We start from the raw sequence: 18,529 nt of genomic DNA, 5'->3' as shown, positions 1-18,529 counted from the left end.
AAAGTAGTGAGTGTACAGCTTGTATAACAGTGTAAATTTGCTGTCCCCTCAAAATACTCAACACACAGCCTTTAAGGTCTAAGGACTGGGCCGCAGAGCCAAGATGACCACTGCCTTGCTAAAGAAGCTAAGGGAAAGGTGATGGACTGGCCAAGCATGTCTCCAGACCTAAACCCTATTGGGCATATGTGGGGCATCCTCAAATGGAAGTTGGAGGAGCGCAAGGTCTCTAACATCCACCAGCTCCATGATGTCATCATGCAGGAGTGGCAGAGGACTCCAGTGGCAACCTGTGAAGCTCTGGTGAACTCCATGCCCAAGAGGGTTAAAGCAGTAAGTAATGATGGCCACACAAAATATTGACACTTTGGGCCCAAGTTGGACATTTTCACTTAGGGGTGTACTCACTTTTGGTGCCAGCGGTTTAGACATTAATGGCTGTGTGTTGAGTTATTTTGAGGGGACAGCAAATTTACACTGTTATACAAGCTGTACACTCACTACTTTACATTGTAGCAAAGTGTCATTTCTTCAGTGTTGTCACATGAAAAGATATAATCAAATATTTACAAAAATGTGAGGGGTGAACTCACTTCTGTGAGATACTGTATACTTGAATATATGCAGCTACAGACACTATACTGGTGATGGCGGTTAACAGCAACTTATAGTGGGACAGGTGACAGATTTGCCAAGACGTCACCAGAATTTACCTCTTTAATGCTTTTGTAACATTTTAGTCAGAGCTTTTTATTTTTTATTAAAACCTTCAGCTAAGAAGACATTTGTTGCACCTATTAAATTGTGTTCATTCATTAAAACCTTCATTGTTGCGCTCTTTAATGTAAGTTTTTTTCCCTTTATTTTCTATAATAAACCTTTATTTTGAACACAGTGTAGAGAAATTCTGTGACAAACACAATACTGTATGTAGGTGGGGCTTTGTGTGGGTGTGGCATGAGTGTGGGCAGGGACACAGGGGGCCCCATGAGTTGTCAGTCTGCCCCTGTTCAGACTTGAAGTGGTTAAAACACATATACCAACAGGGTTTACCTGCAGTGAATGTTTGGCGAGTGTTTGATTCACTGCTTTACAAATATACTCCATAGTATTGAAAACCTGACAAATATCTGCCTGTCTTTTGTCTTTTTTTTCAACCACAGATAAAATGGTCTTGCTAAAGTGTGGATGGAGAAGTCTTCCCTGACAGCTATAGTACTCAAGCAGCCACAGCATCTGCAGATGTCTGACTACCCAAACAATGACTTAATCCAATAAGACACAGTCACTGTTTGCTTGGCATGTTTCCACCCAGTTCCTTCGATTTTTCAAAGTTTTTCATATGAACAGAGCTACCCACGGCTCAAATTTCAGCCGATTCAGAAGGATTCAGAGTAAATCCGAGATGTGTATGTCTAGCAAAAAACCAGCCATGCGCACAATAAAGTCCCTTTCACATGGACGTTCCGCCTGCCAGTTTTTCAGGCAGACCCGATCGGAACCTCCATTCATCTCTATGGAGCGGTGGGTGTAAATGGATGTGTGTCCGTTTACACCCGCCAACATCCGATCCAATTTGCAAAAAATAGATGGATAGGGATCCAATTCCCCTTCTGTCCATCAGATCGGGTCGGATGGAAACTGACAGGCGGTCCGTTTTCATCTGACCACCCATTGAGGACTGCGAGCTGCTCTGTGTCCACTATCTAGCAGCAGAACGGACACAGACTTGTCATCTGCTTGCTCAGCGGGGATTAGCGGAGTGATCCCCCACTGAGCAAGCAGTTCCGCTAAACGAGTCTGCTCCAAGTGAAAGGACCCAGTGAATCAAATTCTACAAATTCTTCTTCTGCTTTAGGGCTTGTTTATATGAATGCCAATCTCTACAGCGATTGGTTGTTCAGAGGGTGGTGAGGCAGTGGTGGCAGACATTCAGAAGTCGACCCTGCCAACAAGGATTGTGATGTGATCAAAAGCACTGGAACTACGCTAGTGTGTATTAACATGGCTGCTTGCAATGTTATCTTGCAGCTTGGCAGTGAAGTGTGTGTGTGGGGGGGGGGGGGGGGGGGGGAGTGTTAAAACTACAGTTCAATAGCCTGTTTTTACTGCACCTCCCCACCCGTGTGAATACCTAACCCCATTTGTTTATACACTTTTGGTGACATTTGATCCATTTGTTCATTTTTTTCTAACAAGTGTTGGCTAAAAGTGGTTGGGCAAAGTCCTCTTTGAAATGTTATAAAGTTATGTCACCAAATGGTACTTCAGAAGTATACATTGATTCAAATTCCGATAACATGAATCACTATAGGAGAGCAAACACTTTCCCTGTGTTCACTTCATGCTACCACACGCCTATCCTATGTGACTGCTACAAGGAGACATCAAGAATGGGGAAAGGTGAGAGTGGCTGGTGCCAAACTTCACACCTTTCCCAACACTATCTATAGCTATACAGAAAGTAATGGGGTATTTGCATGGTTGGAAGTACAGTTAGATCTATATATATTTGGACACAGGCACAATGTTTGATTTTTTAAGGTATTTACAAAAACATATTCAAGCTATAGTTAAATAATGGATATGGTCTGAAAGTGCACACTCTCAGGTTTAATTTGAGGGAATGTACATCCAAATTGGAGGAAGGTTTTAGGAATTACAGCTCTTAAGAGTAGCTACCCCCCCTTTTTCAAGGGACCAAAAGTAATTGGACAATTGAATATAATCATAAATAAAATGCTAATTTTTAATATTTTGTTGAGTATCCTTTACTGGCAATGACTGCCTGAAGTCTCTACCCCATGAACATTACCAAAGACTGGGTTTTTGATGCTTTAACTGCAGCTGTCTTCAGTTGTTCTTTGTTTGAGGGTCTTTCCGCTTTTAGTTTTGCCTTCAGAAAGTGAAATGCAATCTCAATTGGGTTGAGATCAGGTGAATGACTCGGCCATTGCAGAATATTTCACTTATTTTACTTCAAAAGCTCCTGAGTTGCTTTTGCAATGTGTTTTGGATCATTGTCCATCTGTACTGTGAAGTGACATCCAATCAACTTTACTGCATTTGGCTGAATCTTGGCTGACTGTATATCCCTAAACACTGCAGAATTCATCCGGCTGCTTCTGTCACATCATCAATAAACACCCATGACCAAGTGCCACTGGAAGCCATGCATGCCATGCCATCACACTGCCTCCACCATGTTATACAGGTGATGTGTGCTTTGGATCATGAGCTGTTCCATGCCTTCTCCACACTTTTTTCTTCCCATCATTCTGGTACAGATTAATCTTAGTTTCATCCATCCAAAGAATGCTTTTCCAGAACTGGTCTCACTTTTTTTAGATGTTTTTTGGAAAAGTCTAATCTGGCTTTTCTATTCTTCAGGCTTATGAATGGTTGGACCTTGTGGTGAATCCTCTGTATTTGCTCTCGTGAAATCTTCTTTTGATTTCAGACTTTGACAATGATACACCCACCTCCTGGAGAGTGTCCTTCACTTGTCTGGATGTTGTGAATGGGTTTTTCTTTACCATAGAGAGGATCCTGCGATCATCCACCACTGTTGTCTTCCGTGGACATCCATGCCTTTTAATTTTGCTGAGCTCACCAGTGCATTCTGCTTTCCTCACAATGTACCAAACTGTTGATTTGTCCACTTCTAATGTTGCTGCTATCTCTCTGATGGATTTGTTTAGTTTTTGAAGCCTTGCAATGGCCTGTTTCACTTGCATGGACAGCTTTGAACGCATGATGTAGGTTCACAGCAATAGATTCCATATGCAAATACCACACTTAGAATCAACTCTAGATCTTTTACCTGCTTAACTGATGAAGAAATAATGAAGGAGTAGCCCACACCTGGCCATGAAACAGCTTTTGATTCAACTGTCCAATTACTTTTGGTCCCTTGAAAAAGGGGGGATGGCTTCTCTTAAGAGCTGTAATTCCTAAACCCTTCCTCCAATTTGGATGTACATACCCTCAAATTAAACCTGAGAGTGCACGTTCAGCCCATATCTATTATATAACTATAGCTTGAATATGTTTTGGTAAATACATTAAAAAACTAAAATTGTGCCTGTGTCCAAATATATATGGACCTAACTGTATGTCTGCAAAATAGATTTAAATATATAAATTATATACTTCTATTCAGCGGCAAAGATTCTTACAGTTGACGTTTTGTAATACCTCCCGTGTGTGATAACTAGGTCTTTGTTGTGATGAAGGTCCTGACCAGCTAGGTCTGTGATAAAGCTGTTCTCAGGATTGTAAAGAATTGTCTGAAACTACACAGCAACAATGGCTGTAGAAAATGTTCTTCAAGAGAATCCTTTCGTTAAATAGAGGATGTACATAACTGATTCTCCTAATTCATGGAACATCAAAGAGATCATCAGACCAGCCAATCAAAAACCCTTCCAGTGTTAAGCCAGCCATACATAAATTGAAATTGGGCCGCTTCAGAAAGAACCGGCTGAATTTCGATCCATGGATGGGCTAGCTGGTTGTACACAAGTCAATCTATTGATCAACGTGTGTAAAACCAGCCTTGTGGGTGTTTCCACAAAAACAAATTGCTGCCGGCTATAGCCAGCAACACTGATCATTGTGTTCTGCCACCAGCAAAGGTTCCCTGCAAGCAGAAAATAGGTCAGCGGCAAGCTGACAACTCATGGGGCCCCCGGGCAATAGGGGATCATGGGGCCCCTGAGTCCTTGCCCAAACTCAAAAAAGCCTATGAAAAAGGTACCAGGGGCATCTCATGGGGTCCCCTACTGACCCCGGGCCCTCGGGCAGTGCCCGAGTTTCCAAATAGGCAGTCCGCCCCTGGCGGCAAGGATTCTCCGATCCACATCCAATGTGTGGATGGGGTATATTGGCTCATTGTTTCGTCATTCAACCCAACGATTAAAGGAAAAAATATGAATCCTGTATGGCCTATCTTAGAAGCTGAACTAAGCGCCCCCCCCTCTTACACAGCAAAGGTTAAATGCTAGTAGTGCACAGAGAAGGTGACACTTTTTTAGGGCCGGTTCACATCATAGAAACGGAGTCTGGATGTTTTTGACAAGTTCCAGTGCATTTTTGATCCATTACAGTTCATTTTTTTACCTCTTTTTTTTATTTCAACTATAAGAACATGTGCGTTCTAGTAGAGTTCAATGCAGAAAAAATGCAGCATGTTCTACTTTTTTTTTCTGGAATTGGAACGCACTGGAACTGACCACACTGGTGTGAACTATACCATTGGAAGCCATGTAACCTACTATAAATGCGTTTTTGATGCAGAAAAAAAGTGTTGTTTTGATGCTGAAAGTGAAAGAAAACCCCAAATTTTTAGTTTTCCACAGAAACCTAATTGAGAGGAAATCTTCCAATGGGGACACTAGTTCTGGAGCCCTGGGGGTCCCCTGAATTTGCAGGGATTTACTCTCACTTTCAGTTTAGCTTTGGGACAGAAAGTGAAGGGAAATCTCTACAATGGGACACAGATGGCAAAAACAAAAAATCTGACAGGAGTTTTAACCCTTCCTTAGTCTACCCAAAATGGGAAAAAAATGCTTATTGGCTGCTATAGATGGCTTGATTTTAAGTTGATTTCTGCTGACTCAGCTACAATTCAATCCATAAGTGGCCCTGTTGACACAATCCAGCCTGACAAAAAGTTGATTTTTTTCAGTCAACTGTTGTTGAAGTAGCCGAGTGGAAAATTGTCAGCAAAATAGTGACTGTATTCAATCAGATACCATCACTTTTACAGTATTCTGACAGCTACAGGTGCTGTGGTTGTCTATACACAATAGCTGGCTGGAGAGATTCTTCTGTTCACCCACGCCATTTTTTAAATTTTTTTAATATTTTTTTCCCTTTACATTCAGCTGTCAGTGATGAATAAAAACTCAACCCCCCCATGTTGAGGGCATGTAGCCTGGTATGGTTCAGGAAGGGGGGGGGGGCGTTCGCTCATCCCCCCCTCTTTCCTGACCTGCCGGGCTGCATGCTCGGATAAGGGTCTGGTATGGATTTTGGGGGGTTCCCACGCCATTTTTTTGGGGCATGGAGGTTTCCCTCAAAATCCAAACCAGATCCGAAGGGCTTGGTATGGATGGAGGGGGGGGGGGGACACACACCATTTTTTAAATTATATTGTAATTGCAGCCAATTTTTTTTTTTTTTACATTCAGCTGTCAGTGGGGAACTCCACTGACAACTGATGACTAAAAACGGATGAAAAGAAACAGATGAAGAAAAACGGATGAAAAAAAACGGATGAAAAAAAACGGATGAAAAAAAACGGATGAAAAAAAACGGATGTAAACTCATCCGTTTTTTCTTTGAAAAAACGTGACTGAACTGAAGAAAAAAAACAGAACGCCTGTGTGAAAGGACCCTAACTTGTTGTAAGTTGTCTACAGCCTTTTTCTCACTCATATAAACATGTATTTTCATATCTATGGTGATACATCGCCCTGAGGTCTAACTCTATAAGGGGAGGCCCGCAGATCTATATGTGCTGCATCACATAAACCAAGATGATGGAGGGTTGTATACAGGGGAATTTATGGGTTGTTTTATAAATGTTTTGTATGGAGATCTTTACTACTATTACCCTACATATCCTAGAATTCATGCAGGCATGCGTTCATTAAGAAAACATTATGGGGTATGGTGTATATAATAAAACAGTGAAAGTGAATTTAATCAAACATTCACTTGTGGTGAACCGATCACTGTGACTTAAAACACATGCACCAGGAAGATTCAACAGCAGAGAATGTTTGCTGAATGTCAGTTTTATTAAATGTGCTTGAAATGGTACTTTTAGGCCTTTTGCACACAGGGCGGCAAAAAAAAAAACTCTTCTAGAAACTATCCTCTGGGCAGCAGTGTTTTTGCAGAAAAAAATGCCTGATGCTCTAACACTTTTACAAGCGTTTAGGCGCGTTTACAAGCGTCAAACACTTGGGCGTTAATTAATTTCATTGGCCAGAATAATTTATTCTGGCCATCAAAATGAATTAATGCTCAGGTACTAGACGTGGTTTTCTGCCAAAATGCTGTTGCTCATGGACGCACTGGCCTCGAGTTTTTTTTTTCTTGCTGGTAAACACTACTGCTACTAAAAGTCTATGTGTGCATGGACACATAGGATAACATGGAGGGACATTTAGAAGCAGTGAAGAAAAAAAAAAAAGCGCCTGCCACCCCTAAAAGTGGCTGCAAAAACGCCCTGTGTGCATGAGGCCTAATAAGCAAAAAGTGTAAGCATCCGATATTAAGGGCTGATTCACACCATGAATCGCATAGGAACGCACTGCACATTTCTATGGAATTCACAAGTAGTGCGATTTGAGCCCATTCGTTTTGAATGGGATGCATCGTATGGACAACACCAAGAGTAGTGCATGCACTATTTTATAAAATGCGCTGCACCTGGATCACATGGTACTTCTGTACCATGCATTCCAGTACAGGCAAACGCAGTGCGTTTGTGACCTGTACTTGGGGTGTCGTTAAAATAACATTGACACCCACTACAAAACGCAACTGCACAGTGTTCTGGTGTGAACATACCCTGACTTGGTATCAACCACTTGCAGCCCCTCTACAGAATAGCTCTGACTGGGAAAGGGAAAAACAGCACATCAAGATACTCAAAAGACATGCTGGTAGGTTATTGGATCCTGTCTAAACTGGCCCTACTATGTGTATGTATGATCATAAGTTAGGGACCTTAGATTGTACACCCCTTGAGGGTTAGGAACAGATGTGAATATACAATATATATGTAAAGCGCTGCATAAATTGACAGTGCTATATAAGTACCTGAAATAAATGAATAAGATAATCAAGTGTGCTGCAGTATTCATGTACTAACAAGAGACAAGCTGATAGGAAAAGAGCAGAGTGAGAGAGTGATGAGCTCCTCTGTCTTCTGCTTTTCCATCACTGTCCAGTCACAGGCTGGAGTCAGGGACAAGACCAAGCTGTATAATGCTTAGCTGCAATAGAGAAAAGTCAGGTCTCCAAGCTGGCTTTGTTGTTTTTCTAAAGAAATGAATAGGTAGGACTACAAATCCTTTGTTGAATAAAACAACCGTGTGTTAAGCTGTTTGAAGATCAGCTTTAAATGGTAATCTGATCCAATGGCTTCAGTACTTTCTGGGTCACTACTCAGAAGCTCCAACCGGGCAGCACAGTGGCTAAATGGTTAGCACTTCCGCCTGGCAGTACTAGGGTCATTGGTTCGAATCCCAGCCATGGCACCACCTGCCTGGAGTTTGCATGTTCTCCCTGTGCCTACGTGGGTTTCCTCCGGGTACTCCGGTTTCCTCCCACACACCAAAGACATGCTGGCAGGTTAATTGGATCCTGTCTAAATTGGCCCTAGTATGTGTATGTATGAATGTGAGTTAGGGACCTTAGATTGTACACCCCTTGAGGGTTAGGGACTGATGTGAATGTATAATATATATGTAAAGCGCTGCGTAAATTGATGGCACTATATAAGTACCTGAAATAAATAAATAATAATAAATAATCTACATCCTTGTTTCAGGCCAATTTCTCTGAAGCAAAGACGGCCAGGCAACTAGCTATTTTAGAAAGTGACCAGCAGTGACAGAGAACCAATTTTTCACAGCAAAGGTTTCATTTAAAACCACACATTTCTCTGTTCAGTAATAAACAAAATACATTTACAGCCTAAAATGCCAACACAACACATGGCATAATATGCCTTCTAGTGTTATCATTTGTTCTGCTTTATTGCTCATTTCCACTGGGTGCAAGGCACTACAACACGGCAATATAAACTTAGTTTCATCTGAGTCTGACATACACACCTATTGGGCCATATAATCATACCTTAATATGACCTGATCTATATGATCCTGACCAGATGCATACATGAGCTCCTCACTCAATACATGATTATACCTTCACATGACCTGATCTATAAATATACTGTACATGATCCCAGTCATGCTACTGTTAAAGTTAAAAGGGGGGTGTGCAAGAGTGTCATGCACAATACCTAATCAACACACGATACCTTCCCATGACCTGATCCATACATTATCTCAATCATTATATCTGATTCTGACTTGATCAATACATGATCACTCCTTTGCATGACCTGATCGTAAAGTCATCCCAAATATGATATCTGATCCTGGTCTGATCAACTCATGATCACACCTTTAGATGTCTTGATCTACACATGATCCTGATCATTGTATCTGATCCTATCCTGAACAATACATGATCATACCTTCACATGGCCTGATCTATAAGTGATACCAAGTATGATACCTGAGCTAACCAGCTATAATTAAGCGCTGATGGCGGCGTGAAACACGTTAGCTGGAGTGCTATGTTCCCTCTTTTGTATATTTTGGAGTGTCTATATTGAATATGTCCAAATAAAGGTGATTTTATTGTATGTGCGGCCAACCAAATTTTCTTCTCTGCCAAGTATGATACCTGATCCTGATCCAATCAACTCATAATCATACCTTGACATGACCAGGTCTAGAAGTGATCCCATATATGATACTTGATCCTGACCAAAACATGATCATCCATGCATATGAGGTGATTCACACATGATCATTATATCTGATCCCGGTCTGATTAATACAAGATCACCCCTTCACATGACATGACCTCTACATGGTCCCAATCAATATGTCTGATCCTGACCTAATCAATACATGATCACACACCTTCACATGACCTGATCCATACATGATCCTGAACATTATATCTGATCCTGACATAATCAACACAAGATCACACCTTCACATGAACTGATCTGGACCCGATCAGCACAAGATCACACCTTCATGTGGCCTGATCTATACAGGATTCTGATCACTATATCTGATCCTGTCCTGATCAATAAATGACCACACATTCAAATTACCTGATCTTTAAGGGATCCCAAGTAGGATTCCTGATCTGATCAACTCATGACCACACCATCACATCACCTGATCCATACATGATCTCAATCATTATATCTGATCCTATCCTGATCAATAAATGATCACCCCTTCACATAACTTGATCCCAGTAATATCTGATCCTGTCCTGATCAATACATAATCACCCCTTCACATAACTTGATCTACGAGTGATCCCAGTCATTATATCTGATCCTGTCCTGATCGATGCATAATCACACCTTCACATAACTTGATCTACGAGTGATCCCAGTCATTACATCTGATCCTGTCCTGATCAATTCATAATCACCCCTTCACATAACCTGATCTACGAGTGATCCCAGTCATATATGATCCTGTCCTGATCAATTCATAATCACCCCTTCACATAACCTGATCTACGAGTGATCCCGGTCATATATGATCCTGTCCTGATCAATTCATAATCACCCCTTCACATAACCTGATCTACGAGTGATCCCAGTCATATATGATCCTGTCCTGATCAATTCATAATCACCCCTTCACATAACCTGATCTACGAGTGATCCCAGTCATTATATCTGATCCTGTCCTGATCAATGAATAATCACACCTTCACATAACTTGATCTACGAGTGATCCCAGTCATTATATCTGATCCTGTCCTGATCAATGAATAATCACACCTTCACATAACTTGATCTACGAGTGATCCCAGTCATTACATCTGATCCTGTCCTGATCAATGAATAATCACACCTTCACATAACTTGATCTACGAGTGATCCCAGTCATTACATCTGATCCTGTCCTGAATACTCCTTCACATGACCTGATCTATAAGTGATCCCAAATATGATACCTGATCATGTGTTGATCAGAACAGGTTCATGCCTCACATGAAGTGATCTATACATGATAGCGATCTGATTCTGATCTTACCAACACATGATCATACCTTCACAAGGCCTGATCCCGATCATGTTAGCTGATGAACACATGACAGTGCCTTCACATGACCTCACAGATATGATTCTTCAGGTGGAATACTTCTGCATAGCTGAGCAGCACTGTCACCAGCACATTACCAACCCCCTTTGTTGCTGATGGAACCTATTACATTGAACACATCCAGCAGATCTGTATTCCTCCCCAGCTCTGACTTCATGAACACCATATCTGTGCAGGACCATGGTGATCTCTATAGTAGATCATACACACATAGACCAATCAGTAGCCGGGCAGACAGGGGTGATCCCAGCACTAGATGCCATGTCCAGGTCTTCCTATGACTCTCTATTACCCCCGATGTCATTTCTCCCGTATGACCCCCGCACAGCCCCCACACGTTCCATTCTGGGCAGCCATGTGCCCGGGGATGATGACAGCTCCCCTCTGCCATCCTTGTGACCTCTACACGGCTCCCTGCCCCGTCCCGGCATCATCTGAGTGGGCTCTCACCTGTGCAGTGCTGCGCTCAGCTGACAGCTCCCAGCATGCATCGGGAAAGCAAACCAGGCCAGGGGGAGAGATGTTCGGAGTATGCGACAGGAAGTCCAGTCCAGAGCTGCACCCCGCACGGCCATCTTTGAGACGGGAGCTCTGCCCATACTAAGTCATTGCAAATGGTATTACATTTCGAACTGCCAGAGAGAGTACAGTGTATTACAGTGTCATGTGTTAAGCAGGTCACGATGTGTTCACATAGTTCGATCAGTGCATGCAGCTGCAAATGACAGCTTTGACAAGGAGGGGTGCTTGCGATCGCTGCTATCATCTAAAAGTGTGTGCTGCCCCAGGCTCAGCGGATGTACAGGGGAGCTCAGATGACAGCTCCCACTATTGCTGCAGACAGGCTCCTAGGGTGCAGTGTGTGCCCAAGACCGAAGGGTGGCGCTACAGTGACCGTCTGCGAGCACAGATCACACTGGCGGAGCTTCCTGCATGCTGGGACGGTGGCGGGATCACTAAACATGGGCTCTAGGCTGCGACTGGAGATCAGGAAGAACATGCAGACTGGCAGCCTGATCCTGGGGTAATTGTATTCCTATGATCTCTGCTAGGAGGCTGAAATGTAGTGCCTGTACATAGTGCTGAACTAATGTCACATCCTCTGGTATAGTGTGTGTACATCTGAGAACACGGCACAGGTGGCACACCCCTCTTCTCTATATACATACATATATACACTACATACAGAGGATCCTTTGTCTTTACTCTCTTCTTCTTATTATAGACAAATGAAAACAGCAGCTTAAAGGAGACCTATGATGAGAGCATACACCTTCATTTTATAACATCAATAATAACAATACTCATTATTGACAAGTCTCCTTACATGTTGTGAGTGCTGTCTGTCTGCTGGTCATTTCTTTTCACTGGATTCCCTGCATGCTTTGCATCTTCTCCTTTGCTGTTTACTTTCCATTTCTAAGGACTACAAATCCCAAGGTACCTTGCTGCCTGCAAGCAGTATTTCCTGTACTGACTCCGCCTCCTGAAACGCCTCTCAGCACCTCAGTAGTTAAAGTGGAGTTCCACCCAAAAGGGGAAGTTCCAATTAAAGATTGGACCCCCGTTCCACATTAGGGATTGGCATCTTTGGGGAGTGGGTACCCGAATTTGACAGGTACCCGCTCCCACTTCTGCGATCGGAAATGGAAAGCTGTCCTCCTACCCCCCCCCCCCCAAAGTCTTGTGGGACACGTGACAGATCCCAGAAGATTACGGGACCATTCAAGAAGCGCAGCGCTACTCACGCATGCGCAGTGGGCACCCGGCTGTGAAGCCGCAAGCTGTCACAGCCGGGTGCCCACACTGAAGATGCCGGCCTCCTGGAATACAGGACGGCTGGTGAAATGTTCTGCGGCGGGGGCAACACGGGATTGTGGGACAGGTGAGTGGCTGTTTTTTTAAAAGTCAGCAGCTACAATTTTTGTAGCTGCTGACTTGTATTTTTTTTACAGAGTGAGTGGAACTCAGCTTTAAGAAGGCAGGCTCTGTGTAATGTGTGACACAGCAGTGCCTACTCACAGGGCACAGTGAGTACATGTCAGAGAATCCAAGGAAGTAGATGTGTGGGGGATCTTCACAAAGGATCATTCAGAGTAATAGGATTAGGCTAGAAGTATTTCAAATGCAAAAAAAAAAAAGTTTTCCCTTATAGTGGGGCTCTGCCTGTACTGCAAGGGTTAACTGCTCGTTTTTGTTTAGAGGATTGGAGAAGGGAGATGTACTCACATAACCTTCCCCCGGTCACATCAAGCCCGACTGTGAAATCGTGCGTCTTCCAGTGAAGTCGCACGATTTCAAAGTCGGGTGAGATGCCGATTTCAGGTGCGATTTGCAAGACATCTGACACAGATGTCTATGCAAATCGCATCAAAAGTAGTACATGTACTACTTTGGAAATCGGTGCGGCTCTGACCAAGTCAGAACCGCATCGACTTGACCACTCTGATTGTGGACAATAGGGTGTGAGTTGGCATGCGATTTGCAAATCGCATGTCTAGTCACACCCGATGTGACCAGGGTGTAATCCTCCAATCCTCTCCACACAAGAACAGTCCCTGCTGCTCCTGAAGCCCCCCACCCACAGTTACAGATTTAAAATGTCCAGGAAATGATGAGGCCATGAGGAAAATAACTTTTTCCCTGTTTTTTTTTTTTTTTTCTGGAAAAATTTAAATTTTCAGAAAAATTAAAAAACCGTGTCGAGAAGTTTTACAAATTAAAATCATTTTTTTACACTGGGAATATGAAATGCCTAAAAGTGTGTGTGTGTTATGTGAAGGGGTGATTATGTATTGATCAGGACAGGATCAGATATAATGACTGGGATCACTCGATCAGATTGAAAGTCATTTTGTTACACTGGTAACATGAAATGCATAAAAGTGTGTGTGTTTTGTATATGTATGTGTGTTGTGTGTGTATATGTGTGTGTATGTGTGTATATATATATAAAAATAAATGTGTGTGTGTATATATATATATATGCATCCTGTTTTAAATAAATGTACAGCTTATTAAGTAAATACACTACACTTGCTTTTGATGTGATGATTCAGAAGCAGCAGAAAGTGTTTCAGGGATGAGAACATTATGGTCCTCATCAATTCATTCCATAAAGTATTTTCTAAAGTGATACTAAAGGTTCAGCTTTTTTTTTATTTAAATGACCAACATGTTATTGTTACCTGCTCTGTGCTTCCGATCCTCCTCAGGTCCCCCGTTGGTGCCCCTGGCTCCTCCGAGCTAGCTGAGTGCCCCAAGAACAAGCTGCTTGCTCTAGGGGCACTTGTGAATGCTCGCTCCTGAGCCACCTCTGTGTCTATAAGACACAAAGAGAATGGCTCAGCCCTGCTCCCCACTCCCTTCTCACTGGCTGTGATTGACAGCTAATGGCTCCCACTGCTGTGTCTGAGCCAATAAGGAAGGAGAGACTCGGGAGAGCCACTGTGCACATTGCTGGATAAAGATCGAGCTCAAGTATGTATAAGGGGGTTGAGGCTAGAGCTGTACACTGAAGGTTTTTTACCTTCATGCATAGAATGCATGAAGGTAGAAAACCTTCATCCTTTAGAACCACTTTAATGTCCTTAGGGCACCTCTGGCATGCAAGGATATGTTTTGTCATCCTTGTAGCATTTGGAAAAGAATATTTCTTCTCACAGTATTTGCAAATTACATCTTTGCTCTCAGCAGAAATTGCACTGTAGAAATGTTTTTAAATTCTAGATAAGTGGTCTCCAAACTGCAGCCTGGGGGCCAGACACGGCCCTTCGCTTGCATTCATCTGGCCCTTGGGGCACTATTTCATCCATAGGTACCAACAATGGGGCATAATTCCTCCCACTGACATCAATGATGGGGCAGAATTGCTCCCAATCACACAAATGATGGGGCACGATTCCTTCCAATGACGCCAACAATGGAGCCCACTAAAACCAATGATGGGGCACAATTCCTCCCACTGACACCAAAAATGGGACATTGTTCTTTTCCTACTGATAGGATTTTTTTTGCTTCTAATTGTACAGTCCGGCCCCCATAAAGTCTGAGGGACAGTAAATTGGCCTTTTGCTTTGAAAGTTTGGAAACCCTTGCTCTAGATGTTGGTCTCACCATTTTACTGAGAGGAGGAAAAGCCAGACTAACTTACTGAGCAGATTATAGGTAAACATTAATCTGTGATGGTGAGGAGCATTAACCAGTTGTAGACTTTGGACATGGTACACTTGGCCAAAAAGGTCATCATTGTACATAGGGCACGTGTAGCACATCCAGTCCTTCTGCCCTACTGCCTCAAACCCCCCTCTCTTATTACACAGCAATTCAGCTCAGATTAATTGCAGCTACATTGCAGAGTACACAGAAGGTACTAGAGCTGTAAAAAAAAAAAAAAGAAAGCGGTTTGAGTGTCCATGCACACTGGGCTTTTAACTGAAAAAAATGCCTTCCCCATAGGGCAGACTTTTCTTGCTCAGTGGGGAATCTGTACGGATGGCTGGTCCATTATTATGTAGAGCAGACCCAAACGCAGCCCGCTGTCCTCCATGGGCAGTCAGATGTAAACGGACCACCTTTCTGTTTACACCCATCTGTCCTCCAATCTGATACTCTAAAAACAGACAGATCGGGATCCGTTCCCCATCCTCCTAGCGGATCAGAACAGAGGGCGGTCAGGTGTAAATGAACACAAATCCCTTTACATCCGCCATTCAATACCGGATAATGGAGGGTCCGATTGGGTCTGCCCATGTGAAAGGGGCCTTAGGGTTTTTTTTGCCGGAAAACTGCTCTCAAAAACACAAGGGTTTTTTTTTTTTTTTGCTACTTGTAAAAAATGTCTCTAAACGTTCTAATGTGCATGGACACATAGGATAACATTGAGCTGCTTCTACAGGCAAAACACCAAACCCCACTAGAAGTAGTCCTTTTTTTTTTTTTTTCTTTAACCTCTTCACGACCATCGGCCCACAATGTACTGTGTACATATGTGTACGCCGCTGCCTATTTCTGGGTTTCCCCACCCCCTGCTGGCATCCATTGTGCCTGCAGACAGTGGATGTCTGTCAGCAAGTCATGGTCGGGATGAGAAACTGATAGATCTACACGCATTACACATAGTATGATACCCATTTAACTCCTGATCGCCCTAGATAGTAACCCCTTCCCAACCAGTGTCAGTAGTACAGTGATGGTGTATAGTATTATCACTGTATTAATGTCACTGGTGCTTTTGGTGTCAGATTACCCACCACACTCCCATATTAAAAATCACTGATCGCCGCCATTAGTAGTAAATACATTTTTTTTTTTCAAAATTCTGTATATACAGTTGCAAGAAAAAGTATGTGAACCCCTTGGGATTTCGTGGAGTTTTGCATGAATTGGGCATAAAATGTGCTCTGAACGTCATCTAAGTCACAACAATAGAAGAACACAGTCTGCTGAACATAATATTACACAAACATTAGATGTTGCCATGGTTTAATTGCACATAACATGTAAACATTCACAGTGCAGGGAGGAAAAAGTATGTGAGGCCCTAGCTTAATGACTTCTCCCAGAGCTAATTGGAGCCAGGAGTGAGCCAACCTTGACTCCAATCAGTGTGATGATATTGGATGTGTTGCTGACAGCTGTCCTGCCCTTAAAAAACGCACACCTGTTTTGGGTTTACTGGTTTTAAGAAGCACTGTCTGATGTGAACCATACCTCGCAGAAAAGAGCTCTCAGAAGACCTACGATCAAGAATTGTTGACTTGCATGAAGCTGGAAAGGGTTACAAAAGTATCTCCAAAAGCCTTGATGTTCACGTGTCCACGGTAAGACAGACTGTCTACAAATGGAGAAAGTTTAGCACTGTTGCTACTCTCCCTAGGCGCGGTCGTCCTGTAAAAATGACTGCAAGAGCACAGCGCAGAAAGCTGCATGAGGTAAAGAAGAATCCCAGAGTGTCAGCTAAAGACCTACAGAAATCTCTGGCACATGCTAACATTTTTGTTGACACATCTACAATAAGGAAAACATTAAACAAGAATGAAGTACATGGGAGGACATCACAGAGGAAGCCATTGCTGTCCAAAAAGAATATTGCAGCACGTTTGAAGTTTGCAAAAGAGCACCTGGATGTTCCACAGCACTACTGGCAAAATATACTGTGGACAGATGAAACCAAGATTGAGTTGTTTGGGAAGAACACACAACACTATGTGTGGAGAAAAAAAGGCACAGCACACCAACATCAAAACCTCATCCCCACTGTAAAACATGGCGGAGGGAGCATCATGGTTTGGGGCTGCTTTGCTGCCTCAGGGCCTGGACGGATTGTTGTCATTGATGGGAAAATGAATTCCAGAGTTTATCAAGACATTTCGCAGGAAACTGTACGACCATCTGTCCGCCAACTGAAGCTCCGCAGAGGATGGGTGATGCAACAGGACAATGACCCAAAGCATACAAGTAATTCAACAAAACAATGGCTGCAACAGCACAGAATACGCCTTCTGGAGTGGCCCAGTCAGAGTCCTGACCTCAACCCGATTGAAATGCTGTGGCATGACCTTAAGAGAGCGATTCACACCAGACATCCCAAGAATATTGCTACACTGAAACAGTTTTGTGAAGAGGAGTGGTCCAAAATTACTCCAGATCGTTGTGCAGGTCTGATCTGCAACTACAGGAAACGTTTGGTTGAGGTTATTGCTGCCAAAGGAGGGTCAACCAGTTAAGTCCAAAGGTTCACATACTTTTTCCTCCCTGCACTGTGAATGTTTACATGTTATGTGCAATTAAACCATGGCAACATCTAATGTTTGTGTAGTATTATGTTCAGCAAACTGTGTTCTTCTATTGTTGTGACTTAGATGACGTTCAGAGCACATTTTATGCCCAATTTATGCAAAACTCCACGTAATCCCAAGGGGTTCACATACTTTTTCTTGCAACTGTATCCCATAGTTTGTAGGTGCTTTAACTTTTACGCAAACCAATCAATATACATTTATTGGATTTTTTTTATCAAAGACGTAGCACAATACATTCTGGCCAAAATGTATCAATAAATTCGATTTTTTTTTTACTGGATATGTTTTATAGTAGAAAGTAAGTTTTTTTTTTTTCAAAATGTTTGGTATTTTTTAGTGTATATTACAAAAAATGTGGTGATCTAATACCACCAAAAAAAGCTCTATTTGTTGGAACAAATTATATAAATTTTGTTTGGGTACAGCATTGCATGACTGCGCAATTACCAGTTAAAGTAGCACAGTGCAGTATAGCAAAAAAATGGCCTGGTCATTAAGGGTGGTAAAATCTTCCAGAGCTGAAGTGGTTAAGCCAATGTGCAGGGAGCCTAACAATGTTTAGCAACAATATTGCTCAGCCACAAATACAAAAAGATACAAAGAGACATTGTTACATTTGTATCTTTCTGTTTATCTGCAGATCAAAGGTATGCTTCCATCTGCAGATGAAGTCAGTTAAAGCAACCAGACAAGTAAAAAGAAAAAAAGTGTTTTTTGCTTTTTGTTTTTTTGTTTAATTAACTGTTCCTCTGTTTAACCCCCTATTAACCCTTA

At 42.5% G+C, this 18,529-nt stretch overlaps 2 protein-coding genes across 4 annotated transcripts in view; one reads left to right on the top strand and one right to left on the bottom strand.

Annotated features, from left to right (window-relative positions):
* DOP1A (DOP1 leucine zipper like protein A) overlaps nucleotides 1–11,477 on the bottom strand; it is a 119,388-nt gene extending 107,911 nt beyond the window's left edge. For all 3 annotated transcript variants that reach the window (XM_089693097.1, XM_089693099.1, XM_089693098.1), the window contains exon 1: nucleotides 11,403–11,477. The gene's annotated coding sequence lies outside the window, so the exon portion shown is untranslated. The remainder of the gene's footprint in view (nucleotides 1–11,402) is intronic.
* Nucleotides 11,478–11,766: 289 nt separating this feature from the next.
* The window catches only part of UBE3D (ubiquitin protein ligase E3D), a 242,325-nt gene continuing 235,562 nt past the window's right edge, over nucleotides 11,767–18,529 (top strand). Inside the window, exon 1 of the mRNA XM_089693096.1 lies at nucleotides 11,767–11,976. Coding sequence (XP_089549222.1) covers nucleotides 11,768–11,976 — 209 coding nt within the window. The 5' untranslated portion in view covers nucleotide 11,767. The remainder of the gene's footprint in view (nucleotides 11,977–18,529) is intronic.

The sequence above is a fragment of the Staurois parvus genome, unplaced genomic scaffold (genome assembly GCF_062004578.1).
Source record: "Staurois parvus isolate SC_StPar_1 unplaced genomic scaffold, SC_StPar_1.0 ptg000613l, whole genome shotgun sequence".
Taxonomy (NCBI): domain Eukaryota; kingdom Metazoa; phylum Chordata; class Amphibia; order Anura; family Ranidae; genus Staurois; species Staurois parvus.
This window is presented reverse-complemented; position numbering and strand designations above follow the sequence as displayed.